The following is a 14,575-nucleotide window of genomic DNA, read 5'->3' as shown; positions in this document are numbered from 1 at the left end:
GGGAAAAAAAAAAAAAAAAAAAAAAAAAAAAGAAAGAAAGAAAGAAAGAAAAAAGAAAATCACCGTCTGGTAGAAGCGCGAACTGGAAAATTTGGGATTCGTTAAACGCCCGTGCGGGAATTACCCGGCGCGACACTTCTAAATGCCGCAGCAGGTCGGATAACAATCGATTATCGTGGCTCGACACCCGGAGCAACAACTCTGCCGTTTGTTTCTAGCGTGTGCAGGATGATCCTGCGTCGAGAACCGGCACAGAGCAGTAGGTAGAGAAATGTACGCTTAGGCATTAATTTGCATTCTCGGTAATCCTTAATTTACAACTTCGCCGGAGTTTTCCAGAGGGTAGCATCGGCGAGTTCTCCGCGGAATTGGCTCGGTGTGCACCACCACACCTTGCCGAGCCAGAGACACGTAGAGGAGAGTGGCTGGCTCTGGGGGGTTGGCTGGTTATGGTGGGGTCGAAGTAAGGGGTAGTGGCAATGCGAGCAAAGCGTCGGTGGGGGTTGGATATTGAAGGTGCAGCAGTGGCTAGGAGGGCGAAGAGAGGCGGCAGAGGGTGGAAGGAAAAGGGATTCGGTTAGACTGGGGCTGTGGCTGGGGCTGGATAGTCGGACTGGTCCCGATGGTGGGGGATGGGGGCTATGAAATGGCGGAATAGGAAAAGGGGTAGGGGACAGTTGGTGGTAGGACGAGAAGAGGGGCGATGGACGGAGGTCGAGAATCGCGGGTTGGCTCACTCTGCGGCTCCCGCCGCTCGGGAGCAGACACGCGGGGCCAAAGACTAATTTGAACCTATTTTATTAACAAAACAAAAACATACATATTTGTAAATAACACTAAATAACACGAAATACACATACGTCTCCTAAAAGTCTCTTTACCTACTCTAACAAAAAGAAAAAGAAAAAAAAAGAAACTTCTTAGACCTCTGTATAAAAGAAAAGAAAAAAAAAAAAAAAGAAACGAACAAACAAAGCGACACACGGAACGCAAGCGACAAAGTAACTATTTCCAGCCCCCAAGCGAAGTCGTTACGAAGCCTATAACGCATCGGAAAAAGAAAGGAGGAGAGCGTAAGCGAGGATAAGCATAAGGGAGTAGAAGAAGGGAGAGAGGAAAAGGAAGTTCTACCCGTCGGTGGTGTCGGTGAAGAGAGAAAGAGAGAGAAAGGCGCGCGTGTGAGAAAGAGAGGAAAAAAGGAAAGATCGGAAGGAAGTAAGGAAGGAAGAAAGGGGAACAAAGGAAGAGAAACGAAGGAGGAGGAAGTAAAAGGATTGGAACGCGGTAAAGGCGATCGTACAACGCGTCAGCTGCGGGCGAATCTCTTTTTAAGTTTTCTCTGTACTGTGTGACCCTTACATTATTTTGTCCCTCCGATAGGGACAGGTTCAGTGTTGTAACTTAGGATATAAGAAGAATAAGAGCTCCTGGAACGCACAACAGAAAAAAAGAGGGTACAACAGAAAACAGATTACAAAGGGGGTGGAGAGTTAGAGAAAGAACGAGAACGAGAGGTGTGTGTGTGTGTGTTCGCGTTGAAAAAGAGAGAGAGAGAGAGAGAGAGAGAGAGAGGGAGAGAAAGAGAGAGAAAGAGAGAGAGAGAGAGAGTGTGTGTGTGTGTGTGCGTGTGTGTGAGAGAGTGAGAGAGGGAGATTCGGGAAAGGATCGAGGCAAAGGATTGCTAGAAGGAAGAAAGGAACAAGGTCGAAGAGAGGTACAGAGAACACTAGGAGATAGGAAGGAAGGAAGAAAGGAAGGAAAAAGTTCACGAATAATAGAATATAATAATGGGGCTCCAGTTTTTTATACTAATACGAAAAAGTATTTAAAACGAACAGAGAGAAGGAGAGGCAGAAAGAGGAAGAAAGTTCTATCTGACAGAAGGAAAGCGGAGATTTCGATCTTTATCGCGGTGTCGTCGTTTCCACGCGTCCACGCCACCACGCCTCCCACGTGTGTTGTCCATTACAAGTACAGAGTATCGTGTCACCGTCTGAGCAAAAGTCGAGCAGCTCCTCGTCGTCGTATCCGACTCAGTGAATAATCAATTTTCTCACTGTGTGACTGTTGATTTGGTTTCGGGCAGCGAGCCGAGAGAGAAAACGAGCAAGAGACTTTCGTTAACGAGGATAGGGATCATTTGAAACGGACAACCTGGCTCGCGTACACGATTCTTTCGGGGATATGTCCTGCCGTTCTAAGGGGAATCACCACCCTCGTGCACGAGCCTCACGCAGAGGACAACGTCAAGCGAGTCGTGTTTCCATCCTAGAACCCGGCAGCAAGCTCTCCTGACAAAAAGAGTGCCGTCGTAGCTTGTCACGGTCTAGAATCGCGAATACCGACCATTGTCGAGTATCAGCCGTATCAGCTGCCGCACAATCGTCCAAATTCACGAGGAGCCTGGGGATGTCTGCGAGAACACAGAAACGATCGCGGTACGCGTACGTTCAAGGACGATGACGATCGGCCACGATCGGTAAGATCCAAGAAGCGGTCGCTCTGACGAGCGCCACGGAAATGGCGGGCTACAATCATTCGAATCCACAGCGTATCGTCTATCACGCGACCTACCCGACGCCTCTCGCACCAAGTGAGTCCTTAACTTTTTCATATCGCACACACCAGGATTAGAGGAGTTTATTCTATACGCGGTGTACACATTCCGACTCGACGGTCCAGGAACTAACGGCTTGATTGAACGCTGCGATTGAATTACTAATTGTTATACTTTCGTTTTCTTTATCTCTTAGACGTAATCCTAGACACTTGGTTTCTCCTTATTGCTTCTGCTTTCGCTATAAAATGTCGTACAATTTTTGAAATTTGCGCGCAAGAGGGAAATAATAACGTTGGAAAAACACGCGTGACACGCAGAAGGTATCGGCGAGAAATTAGCAGAGAGCGAGAATTCGAGAAAGTGCAGCTGCACTCCGTCGGTGATATCAATAACGTCGTAGCCAAGCCTTCGGGGTGGTAAACCGAAATATTTCATTCAACGAACAGCCGTTTCCTTAATGCCTTGAAACGTCAATGCGCGTAATTTATTAGGATAACTTGTACAATCGAGCACTTTGCCTTAAACGAGAATGCATCGAGTTCTCCATGAGTGATATCACTGTGCGTATTTTCTTTTTTTTTTTATCGACGTGTTATCCAATCGATAGCGTGTTTGTTACATCACTCAGAAAATTAGAAAAGAGGGCAGACTTTCCTCGACGCTCCATATATTTCGCCCCCTTTTCCCTTTTTGTAATAAATAACGCGTTTTAAATTCCCGGCTAAAGGTAACGTCATGCACGTGAAAAATGCATTACTTTTAGAGTTATTGTTTTCTTATTCTCGCACACGGAGCTACGTTACGATCGATAGCAGCTTCGATCCGTTGCATACAATCGCAGTGGCTAATGATGTGTTATGCAAACGTCTAAGCTTTCGTCGAAATAAATATGTAAGCACGAGTTACGGTAACTCGCGTGACACCGTGAGTAATCAGATTAGCGTAACGCTCGCAGTGATAAAGTTAATCAAAAGTCTGTGTTATCGAGAACAATTAGAACGCTGGATTTCCACGTATTTTCAGCAATCATTTCTCCCCTTTAAAAAAAAAGAAAAAGCTCTCGAGGCTATCGAGAACGTTTTTTTTCATCTATACTCTCTCTCTCTCTCTCTCGCTCTGTTTCAGATGGAGATCCGATAAAGCTACCGGAGAATTTGGAGACCTTGCCACGAGCTGAACATTTTCCAACTCAGAGGCACCGATGGAACACCAACGAGGTGAGTTGCGAACCGATTATTTTTTAGACTTTAAATTCTATAAAACCGCTCGATGCCCAACGAACTTTTTCCCATTCTCCATTAAGAGGGGGAAAAAAAAAAAAAAAAAATTGGGCGAGAGGAAAATTCAACGAGGTATGCGAGGTTCGCGAGCGAGAAAGAAAAGCGGGTTGAAAAAACAAAAAACAAAAAAAAAAAGAAAAAAGGGAAAAAGAAAGCAAATGTCTCGGTCGAATTCCAACAAAAGAGCATACAGTTTCCTAGCAGCACCAACTGGATATACATTTACACGGCATTTCAGTAGGCACAACTGGAAAGTAAATAGCGACGTCGCAACGCCGTTGGTGGCTCGTACGTAGCGTCGGTGGTTAGAGAGGATAGATGCTGTCCGTCCGTGTGCAAGCTTACGTCGCTGTGTGCAGGAGTGCACATACCAACACGTGGAGCACCGTGCACTCGTAGGTGTACCGATGTAGTCCACTGCTACTCTGACCCCGGTCGGCCTCCGATCAATAGCTGGAGCCAGGCTAGAGAGCTCAGCCGAGCCGAGTCGAGTTTTCAGTTCTGTCGAGTAGAACCGAATTGCCAGCCTATGTTTGCCCCATTGCTATCCTTCGTCCACGATAACTCTCTTTTTCGTCTCTTTCTGTCTTTGTCTTTCTTTTTTTCCTTTCTGTTCTTGCTTCTGACCTTTCTATCCTCCTCTCTTCTGATTGTGTAAGAGAGAGAGAGAGAGAGGGAGGGAGTGTGTGTGTGTGTCACCCTTTGAATAGAATGATAAAAAGGAAGACGATTTTACAAATTAAGTCTTAGCTGTTACCATCGAGCTATTGGAAACCGTAACGATTTCCTTAGTTTCAGGATTTTTTAATTTAACATTAACTACTAACCTATGACTCGGCGATATCATACAACTATTTGAACGTTGAATTCAGTCTTTGATCTCGAGAATTAGGAGAAGCAGACCCTGTCGTTCGACTTGTGTTTTCGTTTTCGCCTTTAACCGATCGAGGGGCCTCGAAGAGTTGGAAGTTGCCTCTTGTTTCGCTTATCTATCGTCGTGTAATATGCATGGCTAATGAGGTCAACCTGGAACTCAAGCGCTGCATCATCTTTTTACATTACCTATCGTCGAAGTTTTCACGTTGACGTAGCTTCGACGTGGAATTATTGGTATCATAAATATGAATGAGCTCCGGGCCCTATTATCGGGCCACTCGGGATACTCGAGGCGGGCACAAAGTATCGCTATTAATATTACGTCGATTTATTTCCCTTCCTTTCTTCTCTGTTCCGTTCTCTTTCTTTCTTCTTTTTTTTTTTTTTCACTTACCACGGAGGAACCGCGGAACGGATGAAAGCCAGGGCGCATCAGGGATTCATGCTCGCGAAACTATTCATAGGATGAAGTTCTTAGGAAGTTAACGGGCCAACTTTTTGCAGCGCGAGGAAGTTTCCAACCATCGTATATGCAGTTGAAATCCTTTGCCAGACCGGCGCTCGCCGTGATCTTGTTTTCTCGCCCGTTTTCTTCGCACCCGTTTTCACCCTCGCTGACGCGTTTGTTGTTGTGTGTCCCTCGTTGCTCTTCAACGCTATTTCTCTCCCGACAGCCTCTCTGACGGCATATGTGAGCACGTCATCATCGGACTTTGCATCCCCACCCTCTCTCTCTCTCTCTCTTTCTCTCTCTGTCTCTCATCTTTCACGGTTGAGCGAGAACCGTGTTTCACGAATAATGTATGCCGGAACGAGATAAATGGAGCGGCGGTAAACTTCGCGTCTACTTCTGATTGCACGACTCCGGGGTAACTCCGCTGGAAGTTTAACTAACCGACGGGTCAACTAGTTGGAAATGGAAATTCGAGTTTATTCGATTGACGTAGCAAAGAGTCCATTGTTCAGAACAAGGGGGGGGGGGGAGGGAAGGAGCGGATAGGAGAGGTTAGGGAGTGGGGGTTTCGCCGTGGCTTGGATTTTTATTGACTCGTTGCCAAATTCTAAGTTGTTACTGGAGACAGGTCGCAATCAAGTCTAGAACTTCGAACGAGCACAAAAGTCCGTAGGGGCTCGATCTGTTCTGTTTCACCACCGAACGCGAATCAATTTTCGTTTGCTAGAGAATTCTTTCGCGGAAACTTTTCCTATTAACTTTTTTAATAGCCCCCCCGATTATACGGAACTAGAATTTATTGGCCAGAATAGGCGGGTGGAAGAGGAAAGAAAGAAAGAAAGAAAAAAAAAAAGGAAGAGGGAACGAGAGACGTATGTAGCCTCAGGTTGCTTTATCGATTTTTCACCCTCCCGAGAACCAGCCCCGCCGCCGGGCTTTTCGTATTCCCGTTTTCTCATTCGCATCCAAATCGATGTCTGATAACTTCGCAAGATTTCTCTGTCGTGCTCTCTTTCCGCCCTTTACCATCGTTGCCTGATGAAATCCCATTTGTAACCGAGAGCGTATACCGCCACGGGAATTATAGTAATAATTTTTTACACATATACCCATACAACACGCGGACAAAGCACGTGCCCGTTTTGTTTTGCACTTTTAGCTTCGGTAATGAGCCCTAATGACGTTGATTTATTAACCGGTAACCGAACATAATGGCAAATGAGTGTTTGAAATCTGGAACACGGAATAGTATGTAGATTTCTTCTACGTTTATTTGTAAGGTACATTGTCACTGATCGTCCCACTTACTTGATTTATAATATCGTACGAGATGTTGCTTAGAATATGCTGAAACGTTTAATTTTTGTTTAATTTTGTAGGTACACATGTGTACCTACGAAAATAGCTGAACTTTTTACGAATATATTTTACGCGTGTCGCATGAAACATTTAAAAATTTTGTTAATACTGTTAAGAGACGAGACTGCCGTGATTGTATTAAACAAAATTTGGAACGAGGTTGAAAATATATGTAAAAGTTGTGAAATATTTGCATTTTTCGGAAATGAGCTGGTTTATTCGTCAGAGAATTATCTTCTTAACAAATACATTAACACGTTTGTGCATTTTCACGCGTGAAAAACTTTTTGCGACAGTCTTTGAAATGTTATAAAATATGCACATTTACTCGAAATTTTTTTCAATACATTCTCACAGGAATTTAACCAACGTAATCACGATCATTGCAATGATCAAGTTTCAAAAGATTTCGTACGACACATAGAACCAAACTGCAACAATACGTGGGAACATTTGTAAAAGTACAAATTTACACGAACATCCGCAGCCTGCATAAAATATTGTTGCGTTTTCGTGCGTCATGCAAGTTACGTGACGATTGCCTTTTCCAAACGAAAGCTCTTTCTCACGAAATTCCAAATCACACAGTGGGATTTTTCGGTTCGCGTTGTCCGGCCCTTCGTCAGTTTTCTGCGATAACATTTCGTTTTGATTAATGAGCATACGAAGCCGCACGGTCTATCTGTAAGTGGAAATCGATCTGAAAACAATGTTTCTGTTTGCTTATTGATTTCCGATTGCAGCGATTGTATAAATGCATTGAATAGCTACAGTTTACCTGGGTACACAATGACAGTCGACGCAATTAAACGTTAGTTTGCACTGTCAGTAATGCAATTTCCGATTCGACCGTTTTTCAGTAAATTGTATTTGGACGTAACACCGAAATTGATTTCGGCAAATAACGACTATTATTATTGCGAAGTCAACATTTGCTTACCTCCGAGTACGTTCGTTTAAAACTCTGCTGATTTTCCAGCATTTTCGTGCTGCTAGGTTATCGGGGGGGATTAATTATCGCTAGATTTCTCGATCGTCGCTTTCCGATTTTAAGTCGAAATATTTATTCCCGCTCGTTCGAAGCGGTATAAAGAATTCAGAAAGTTGGCTGATTGTTCGTAACAATCGGCGCGCAGTTTCATCAATATGCAGCTCGTCAGAGGCGATTACGATTCAGATCATCGTTGGAACTGCATTTTGAATCAAATGATTCCGTGATTTCGGTGGAAACGCAATTTCAAAGAGTGCGCTTTAGCTTTCCGACTGACGTTCCTTCTGAATTTAATAGTGTATTTCCATCCTTCATTTTCTGACAATTTGAAATTGTTCAGGCATTTTATAATCTGTCATTTCGTAGAGAAAAAGTAACTAAAGTCTGTTTTTTCCGAAAACTTGCCAATTAATTTGAAAAATTTGTTTTATAATTCCTCCGATTGTAAGAAGATCTCAACGAGTTGAGGCTGCAGAGAAAGTAAACCAACTCGGTTAGTTCGACGTCATCGATCATTAAAAGCGTCTCCATCCCTTTAGGAAACTCTCGAGTATATTTTGATATTGTTGACGAGAGTTTTCGGCTTGACGTTGATGGTCTTACGTCGCGTGCTCTTGTCGCTTCTTCTCGTCTGAGCAAATACCGACTTATGCTACTGACAGAAACGTCAAACTCACTGGACGAGAATTCTCCGACGATGTTTATTTTATTGTAAGGTCGTCATAAAATCTTTTCGATGCAGAAGAAAAGCTCTGAAACATTTATACGCGTGCTCGTGAAAAAAAGATCAATTATTAATTATCTTTGTCCCAATCAGGGTGATTCCACTGCCCGTCGGCGAACGTCACGAACTACTCGTTCGGCGCACGAAATACAAAGTTCATCCTTTCCGCGATCGATTATCAGTTTTCGATGAAGTCCTTTACATACGTGCCCGCGAGTGGAAAGCACTGGAAGGACGTGGCATCTTCGTTTCGTATGTCGGAAGGAGGGTCGATTTATCGGTCCTTTCGCATTCGTAAATCAAGGAGAACACATCCTTTCCGGTAACACGCGGGACAGAAGGCGTCTCGTTTACGTATCCGCTGAACCGAATACAGGAATCTATGGGCCTCTTTCACCGTATCTCGAGACATCTATACGGTCTCCGTACAAGGAGTACGTCGACTGACCTTCTTCGGATTTGTCGTCTTCTTGGATTCGTTACGTGAAAGAAAATTTACGTGTGACCTACTAGGAACGACACGTGTGCCGACGCTGAAAAAGTAGGAAAAAAGAAAAGAAGAAACGAGAGAAAAATTAAAAGAATTAAAAACAAGGAGCACGAATTATACGCGAACTTGAATATCAGCTACGCAATTACGAAGGTGGTAATCACGGTGAGATTTTTGCGAGTCTGACTGGCGTTTGCATGGAAGCCGACCTTGCACGCAACGTAACGATATGCACTGTCAGACGCCGTCTTTCAAGTTAAACTATTCTCCACGTTGCCTGACCCATTTCACGTCTGGCACGTTGCAAAATATGGCAACGCATAGAAAATCAATTTACGTGGGTGCCTCGCGTGAAGAAGATTTCGTACGTGATACCGGCCTGATAAAATAAGATACCCGCCGGGGTTATTAATACGTCGGATGAATATAATAATTCCTGACGTTCGTTACGTAACCGTTCGTTATCGCGAAATAGAAAGCGATTGCGATTCCATTTCGAATGAAAAACGAGCGTCGATCATACGATGCATCTATTCTGGCCTCTCTCCTTCTCTCTCTCTCTCTCTCTCTTGACCTTTTCTACCATTGATCAGTGGGCTCGCAATTATAGCTAAAGGGAGTGGTAAAACGTATCGGCGAAAATCGTCAAGTTGCAAGTTCTAGTTTCTGTACGGACGACCATGCGCAGCGTGTCCACCGACAGAATGCAAATGATCAATTAACCAGTTGTAAATCAATGCAACATAGTGGGCAAGCTTTATCTAGCTTCGCTGTCTGCGTTTGGCTGGCTCAGCCTAATGGCTGAGCTGTCGGCCTCAACGCCGGGCTCTTATTCCGTTTTCCCCTCTCTCCAGCCACTCCAGTTACCCGTCCCGCTCATTCTCATCCATCCCTCGTTAAGAATATTTATATCCAGGCCACGTTCGCTGGAGAACCTTTGGAAAGTCGAAGGCCCACCCACGGGAACGGTGCAAAGATATTAAGCACTCTGAACCGTACTTCGCTCCTCTCTCTCTCTCTCTCTCCCTCTCTTTTTTTCTTTCTTTTCCCCTCAGCAATTACCTCTTTTCCAGCGAGACGGAGGCTCCTCCGGTAATTATTGCGTTTATCTTCCTTTTTCCCCCCTGCTATTATGCATTTTCCGAGGGCGACGCGACGGTTCTGCGCTAATTTTATTACGTAACTGGACGCAACCGGAGTTAACGAGTGGTTCTCTGTCCCTCGGAGTGTCCAATAGGACCTCGCACCTCCCCGATGGAACCGCGCCACAACGAGCGCGATCTTGACATACCTCATTCGAAATGTACGATTTGTGGCTCGAGCTTGCCAACCGAGCAACCCGAATCAGGTACCATCTATTACCGTGCAAAGTGTACGAGCGAGATTCCTCGATCATTGCGGTCTTGTAAGCTTCAATTATCTCGCGGTATCCGCGCTATTTCGAACGCCGCACACTCGTGAATCTCCACATTTGCAGAATCTCGCCGAGGTGGCGATCTCTCTGACACGTCGTCACGTGTCATCGCGATGCGAGACTGGAATTGATCGGCGAGCGAAATGCTCTTCGAATGAACACACAGTGCCGAGCACACACACACATACACACACACACACACGAAATGCCGCTGGCTGAACTTTATATCAACACCAGCCAGGGGAATTTTATCGCCAGCCTAGCTTTCCACTATCCGCTAGAGCGAATCAGCTGCAGTTTGGCGTTCGATTTGCATTAGCCCACGTGAGATCGCGTGCCGCCGTACCTTCTGCCCCTCTGCTTGCCACTCGCTTCACCTACGATTTTTTTCCACCCTAGGAGAGACTGCTTTCCTCCCATTCTATCGTCGGCCGGTGGAAATCGTGGATAATCATCTCACCTGTACCTCGGACATTTACAAGACCGAATTCTTTCCAATTTCCAACGTACAGCCCTCCCCCCCTTTTTTCCTCCACCTTGTACACGTCTCTTTTCGTCCACGATCGCATGTCGACTCGAGGCCACGTACGGTGCGGAAAACGACGTGTCACGATTAACCATGCAAAATTCTGTTCGTCGGTAATTACGTTTCTTTTCTTTTCCTGTTTCTTTTTTCTTTTTTTTTTTTCGCCAGCGCTGCCACTCCGTTCGTTTTTCTCTATTATTTCTCTATTATCAATGCGTTTCGTTTCAAGAGTCGTACTCTGTGCGGGAAATCAATAAAGAACCGGTGTAACAATCGACTTGCTATTATTAGTAGTGGATAAACATGAAGGAAGCAAAACGCGCGCATTACCTTTCACATCTACGGGCGTAACTAGGCTAGGAAACGCTTTGCACGAAGCGTCGAACAATTTTTTATTGGGGCCAGAAATGGAAGATTTATCGTGTCTGATTTGGTATTTAAAGCAGCATGTCGTTCACTTTGTTTATAATCAAACTATGGTTAGGCGTGATTTTAGAACGTACTACGTTATGCACAGTCACTTTTTTTGTATCCAAAATATCCTTTAACTAAAGAAGAGCCAAAGTAGAGAAATGGCGAGCGACTCTTCGCTGTCGAAGATATTTAATAATTTTTAGCGCCAGCGAAATTTACATGAAACTTTCCGCGGCTAGAATCTCTAGTTTTGCAGCGTTTGTATTATACCTTCGCGAGGGACGATGATCGAAAGGAAGATGGAAAGATGTATCAGCACGACTCGAAAACTAAGCGAAATCCACGGGAAAAATCGAGTGTCAGCGAAACCGGCTGAGCAGCGTCTATGTGTTCTTTCGTATTCCCATATCCCACTTCTATCGAGGTCGGTCTTATCTCCTCGTCATCTCGAGGAGTTTGCAGAGCCGCGCGTTTCAAAGTGTGCCGCGCATGCGGTGCCAGTTGACGACACAAGTAAAAACGAGCTACCAGGCTGAGCTTGAAATTGAAATAAATTTGGTTTTGTTATCAGGAAATTGCTGCTATCTTGATCAGTTTCCAAAGGCACGCGGAATGGCAAAGTCGGGAGGTAAAGGTACGACCTCGGAGTGGTTCGATGTTACTGTACTCGAGAAAGAAGGTCCGTTACCGGCGGGACGGTTATTGCTGGAAGAAACGGAAAGATGGTAAAACTACACGAGAGGATCACATGAAACTGAAGGTAGTTGTTGTCTTTCATTTCGAACGGAATGAAGCTCGAGAGTCGCTTCACCCGAGCAGACTGAGATCTCGTTCTGTTGGATGAAATCATAGGTCCAAGGAGTCGAGTGCATCTATGGCTGTTACGTGCACTCGGCGATCCTCCCGACGTTTCATCGGCGTTGTTATTGGCTACTACAGAATCCAGACGTCGTCCTCGTTCACTACTTAAACGTTCCTTACCCGGACGGTGATGCAAAGCTCGCGGCGCTGCCACCGTGTCTCGCACTGCCGCCAGACAAGAAGGAGTGGACGCGAGACGAGCTGGCTTCCCAGCTTAGACCCATGTTCCTCGGTGGAGATGACGATCCTAACAATCCTCATCTTACACAACACTCGAATCATCCCGTTGACATGATAGTTTCTCAACTGTTGGACAGACAGAGAGCATCTTCCACTTCTTCTACAACCAGCACTCAGCTTGCACCTAGGAGACTAACACCGGACAATCAGGTACGATTCTTCGGTCGAATTGAATGCTTGTTCGATGTCCCTCCCCCCTCTCTCTCTCTCTCTCTCTCTCTCTATTTAATAATCGCCCTAATGATCAGGTTTCTTCGACTACCGGAGGTCAGCAATCGTCAACAGCAGCCTCACCGGCTCCTCGCGTATACTCGAGACATTCCCATACGGCTCAAAGCCAACAGCCGGCTCCTCTAGTTTTAAGTTTGCAACAAATCCAGGGTGGTGGCGGTCTTTTAATTCTAAACAGCCAACCGTATCATCATCAACAACAACAACAACAACAGCAGCAGCAGCAGCAACAACAACAGCAGCAGCAGCAGCAACAGCAGCAGCAACAACAGCAGCAGCAGCAGCAGCAACAGCAGCAACAACAACAACAAAGTCAACAAGTGGAAATGCAACAGGTTACAGAGCAACAAATTGTACAGCAGACGAGTGTGGACAGGGAACAACAGACCCAGCAAGAAATCGACGCTCAAGAAAGTATGGATCGCTCAGCGGTGCAATCGTTGCCAATCGGTGGCACAGGTCCCGAGGTCACCGATTTCGCCGAGACGTTGGACCTAAGTCAAGAGGATATTCAGCGAACGTTATCCGCGAACATGGTTCCACCGTCTCCGTCGCCTTCCCCGGCAGACAACAGCATGATCAATCCGATGGATTTCATCGATTCGTCGGACGACGTTCTAGTTAATTTAGACGCGTTCGACGTGTTCGGTGACCTACCCGAGCTTCACGATTTCGAGGCCGAGCAGGCTAAAGCCGAAGAAAGAGGCGGGTCTGACAGTGACGTGGGATGTCATCCTGGAACAACCGTCCATATTGCGGAGTACAGTCCGGAGTGGAGTTACACCGAGGGTGGTGTAAAGGTGAGTTTGATTCATTTGATAACGATGATTAATGGCAAAGGCCGATTGTATTACCATTCTATTTGGTAAAATTTGAGAACGAAGTTAATGTAGTGCATGTATAGTAGGTGTGAAATTTGGAGGCGAAGATTTAATTGTTTTTACAGGTATTGGTCGCTGGTCCGTGGACCGGTGGGAGTAACTCTCAATCTTATTCGGTGTTGTTCGACGCTGAACCGGTTGAGGCGTGTTTGGTACAACCAGGAGTGTTGCGGTGTCGTTGCCCAGCTCATGCTCCGGGAATAGCGTCCCTTCAGGTCGCGTGTGACGGCTTCGTTGTTTCCGATAGCGTTGCTTTTGAGTATCGTCGGGCACCGACGACCGAGCCAAGTCCAGAACGAGCTCTTCTCGATCGTTTGGCGGATGTGGAGTCCCGTCTGCAAGGACCTGGCCCTCCATCTCCCGCGGCTCATCTGGAAGAGCGACTAGTGGCATATTGTCAAGTCAGTAGTCTGCCTAATCTCGCTCTTTCAGTTGACAGTGGTTGACAAAAGTATTCGAACGCGAGTGTTCAAGTACTTTCGTTAGCCATTGTACACATGTACGTGCTTGGTTCTCTGGTCTAAATGGAGATTATCTGTGTCTCAGGATGCTGTTGTCCGTCCGTGGCGAGCTGGAGCGGAACCATTACAATCCGGTGGCCCTACTCTCTTACATTTGGCCGCCGGGTTGGGCTACTCCAGGTTAGCCTGCGCGCTCCTTCACTGGAGAGCGGAAAATCCTAGTAGCGTGTTAGATGCCGAAGTTGATGCCCTGAGGCAGGATAGCGCCGGTCTTACACCACTTGCTTGGGCTTGCGCAGCGGGACACGCGGATACTGCCAGAATCCTCTATAGGTTCGTACGTCGCTTTCTTGAAATTTTTTATGCGTTTCACGACACTCCGTGTACTCCGTTTTGTCTGGGAACGTGTTGCGAATGTCTGTCTGTCTGCACAGATGGAACGCAATGGCGCTTCGCGTGAGGGATTGTCAGAACAGAACAGCGACCGAGTTAGCGGCGGAGAACGGTCACACGGCGATCGCAGAAGAATTGAATCGACTCGAAGCGAGAAGACAAGACGAGAGGCTTTTCTTGCGACCCGCCAGCCCTAGTCCTAGGAGGCCATCTCAAGACAGCGGTCTCGATCTGGCGTTGTGTTAGTCTCGTTTGCTATTATACTGCCCTCTTCCGTATATATATATATATATATATATATATCTATATATACACACGCACATACATTCACGTCCAACACGTAAATCACAGTTCCTTTTCCTGTAACGTGCGCCCCCCCCCCCACCCCTTTCTCCGCGCCATATAAGATATATCTCTCCC

The 14,575-nt window shown here is 45.9% G+C and overlaps 1 protein-coding gene across 6 annotated transcripts in view; it reads left to right on the top strand.

Annotated features, from left to right (window-relative positions):
* The window catches only part of LOC122538969 (calmodulin-binding transcription activator 2), a 41,001-nt gene that overhangs the window by 19,378 nt on the left and 7,048 nt on the right, over window positions 1-14,575 (top strand). For 5 of the 6 annotated variants that reach the window (XM_043673510.1, XM_043673507.1, XM_043673506.1 and 2 more), the window contains exons 4-10: window positions 3,686-3,777; window positions 11,660-11,848; window positions 11,941-12,339; window positions 12,438-13,220; window positions 13,367-13,702; window positions 13,848-14,095; window positions 14,197-14,396. In XM_043673510.1, the coding sequence (XP_043529445.1) occupies window positions 3,686-3,777; window positions 11,660-11,848; window positions 11,941-12,339; window positions 12,438-13,220; window positions 13,367-13,702; window positions 13,848-14,095; window positions 14,197-14,396 (2,247 nt within the window). Of the gene's footprint in view, window positions 1-1,603; window positions 2,594-3,685; window positions 3,778-11,659; window positions 11,849-11,940; window positions 12,340-12,437; window positions 13,221-13,366; window positions 13,703-13,847; window positions 14,096-14,196; window positions 14,397-14,575 lie in introns of those variants that run through there. The other variant, XM_043673512.1, reaches the window with a different exon arrangement.

This window comes from Frieseomelitta varia, unplaced genomic scaffold, assembly GCF_011392965.1.
Source record: "Frieseomelitta varia isolate USP_RPSP 00005682 unplaced genomic scaffold, Fvar_1.2 scaffold_184, whole genome shotgun sequence".
Lineage (NCBI taxonomy): Eukaryota > Metazoa > Arthropoda > Insecta > Hymenoptera > Apidae > Frieseomelitta > Frieseomelitta varia.
Note: the sequence above shows the minus strand (reverse complement) of the source record. Positions and strands in the feature narration are given on the sequence as shown.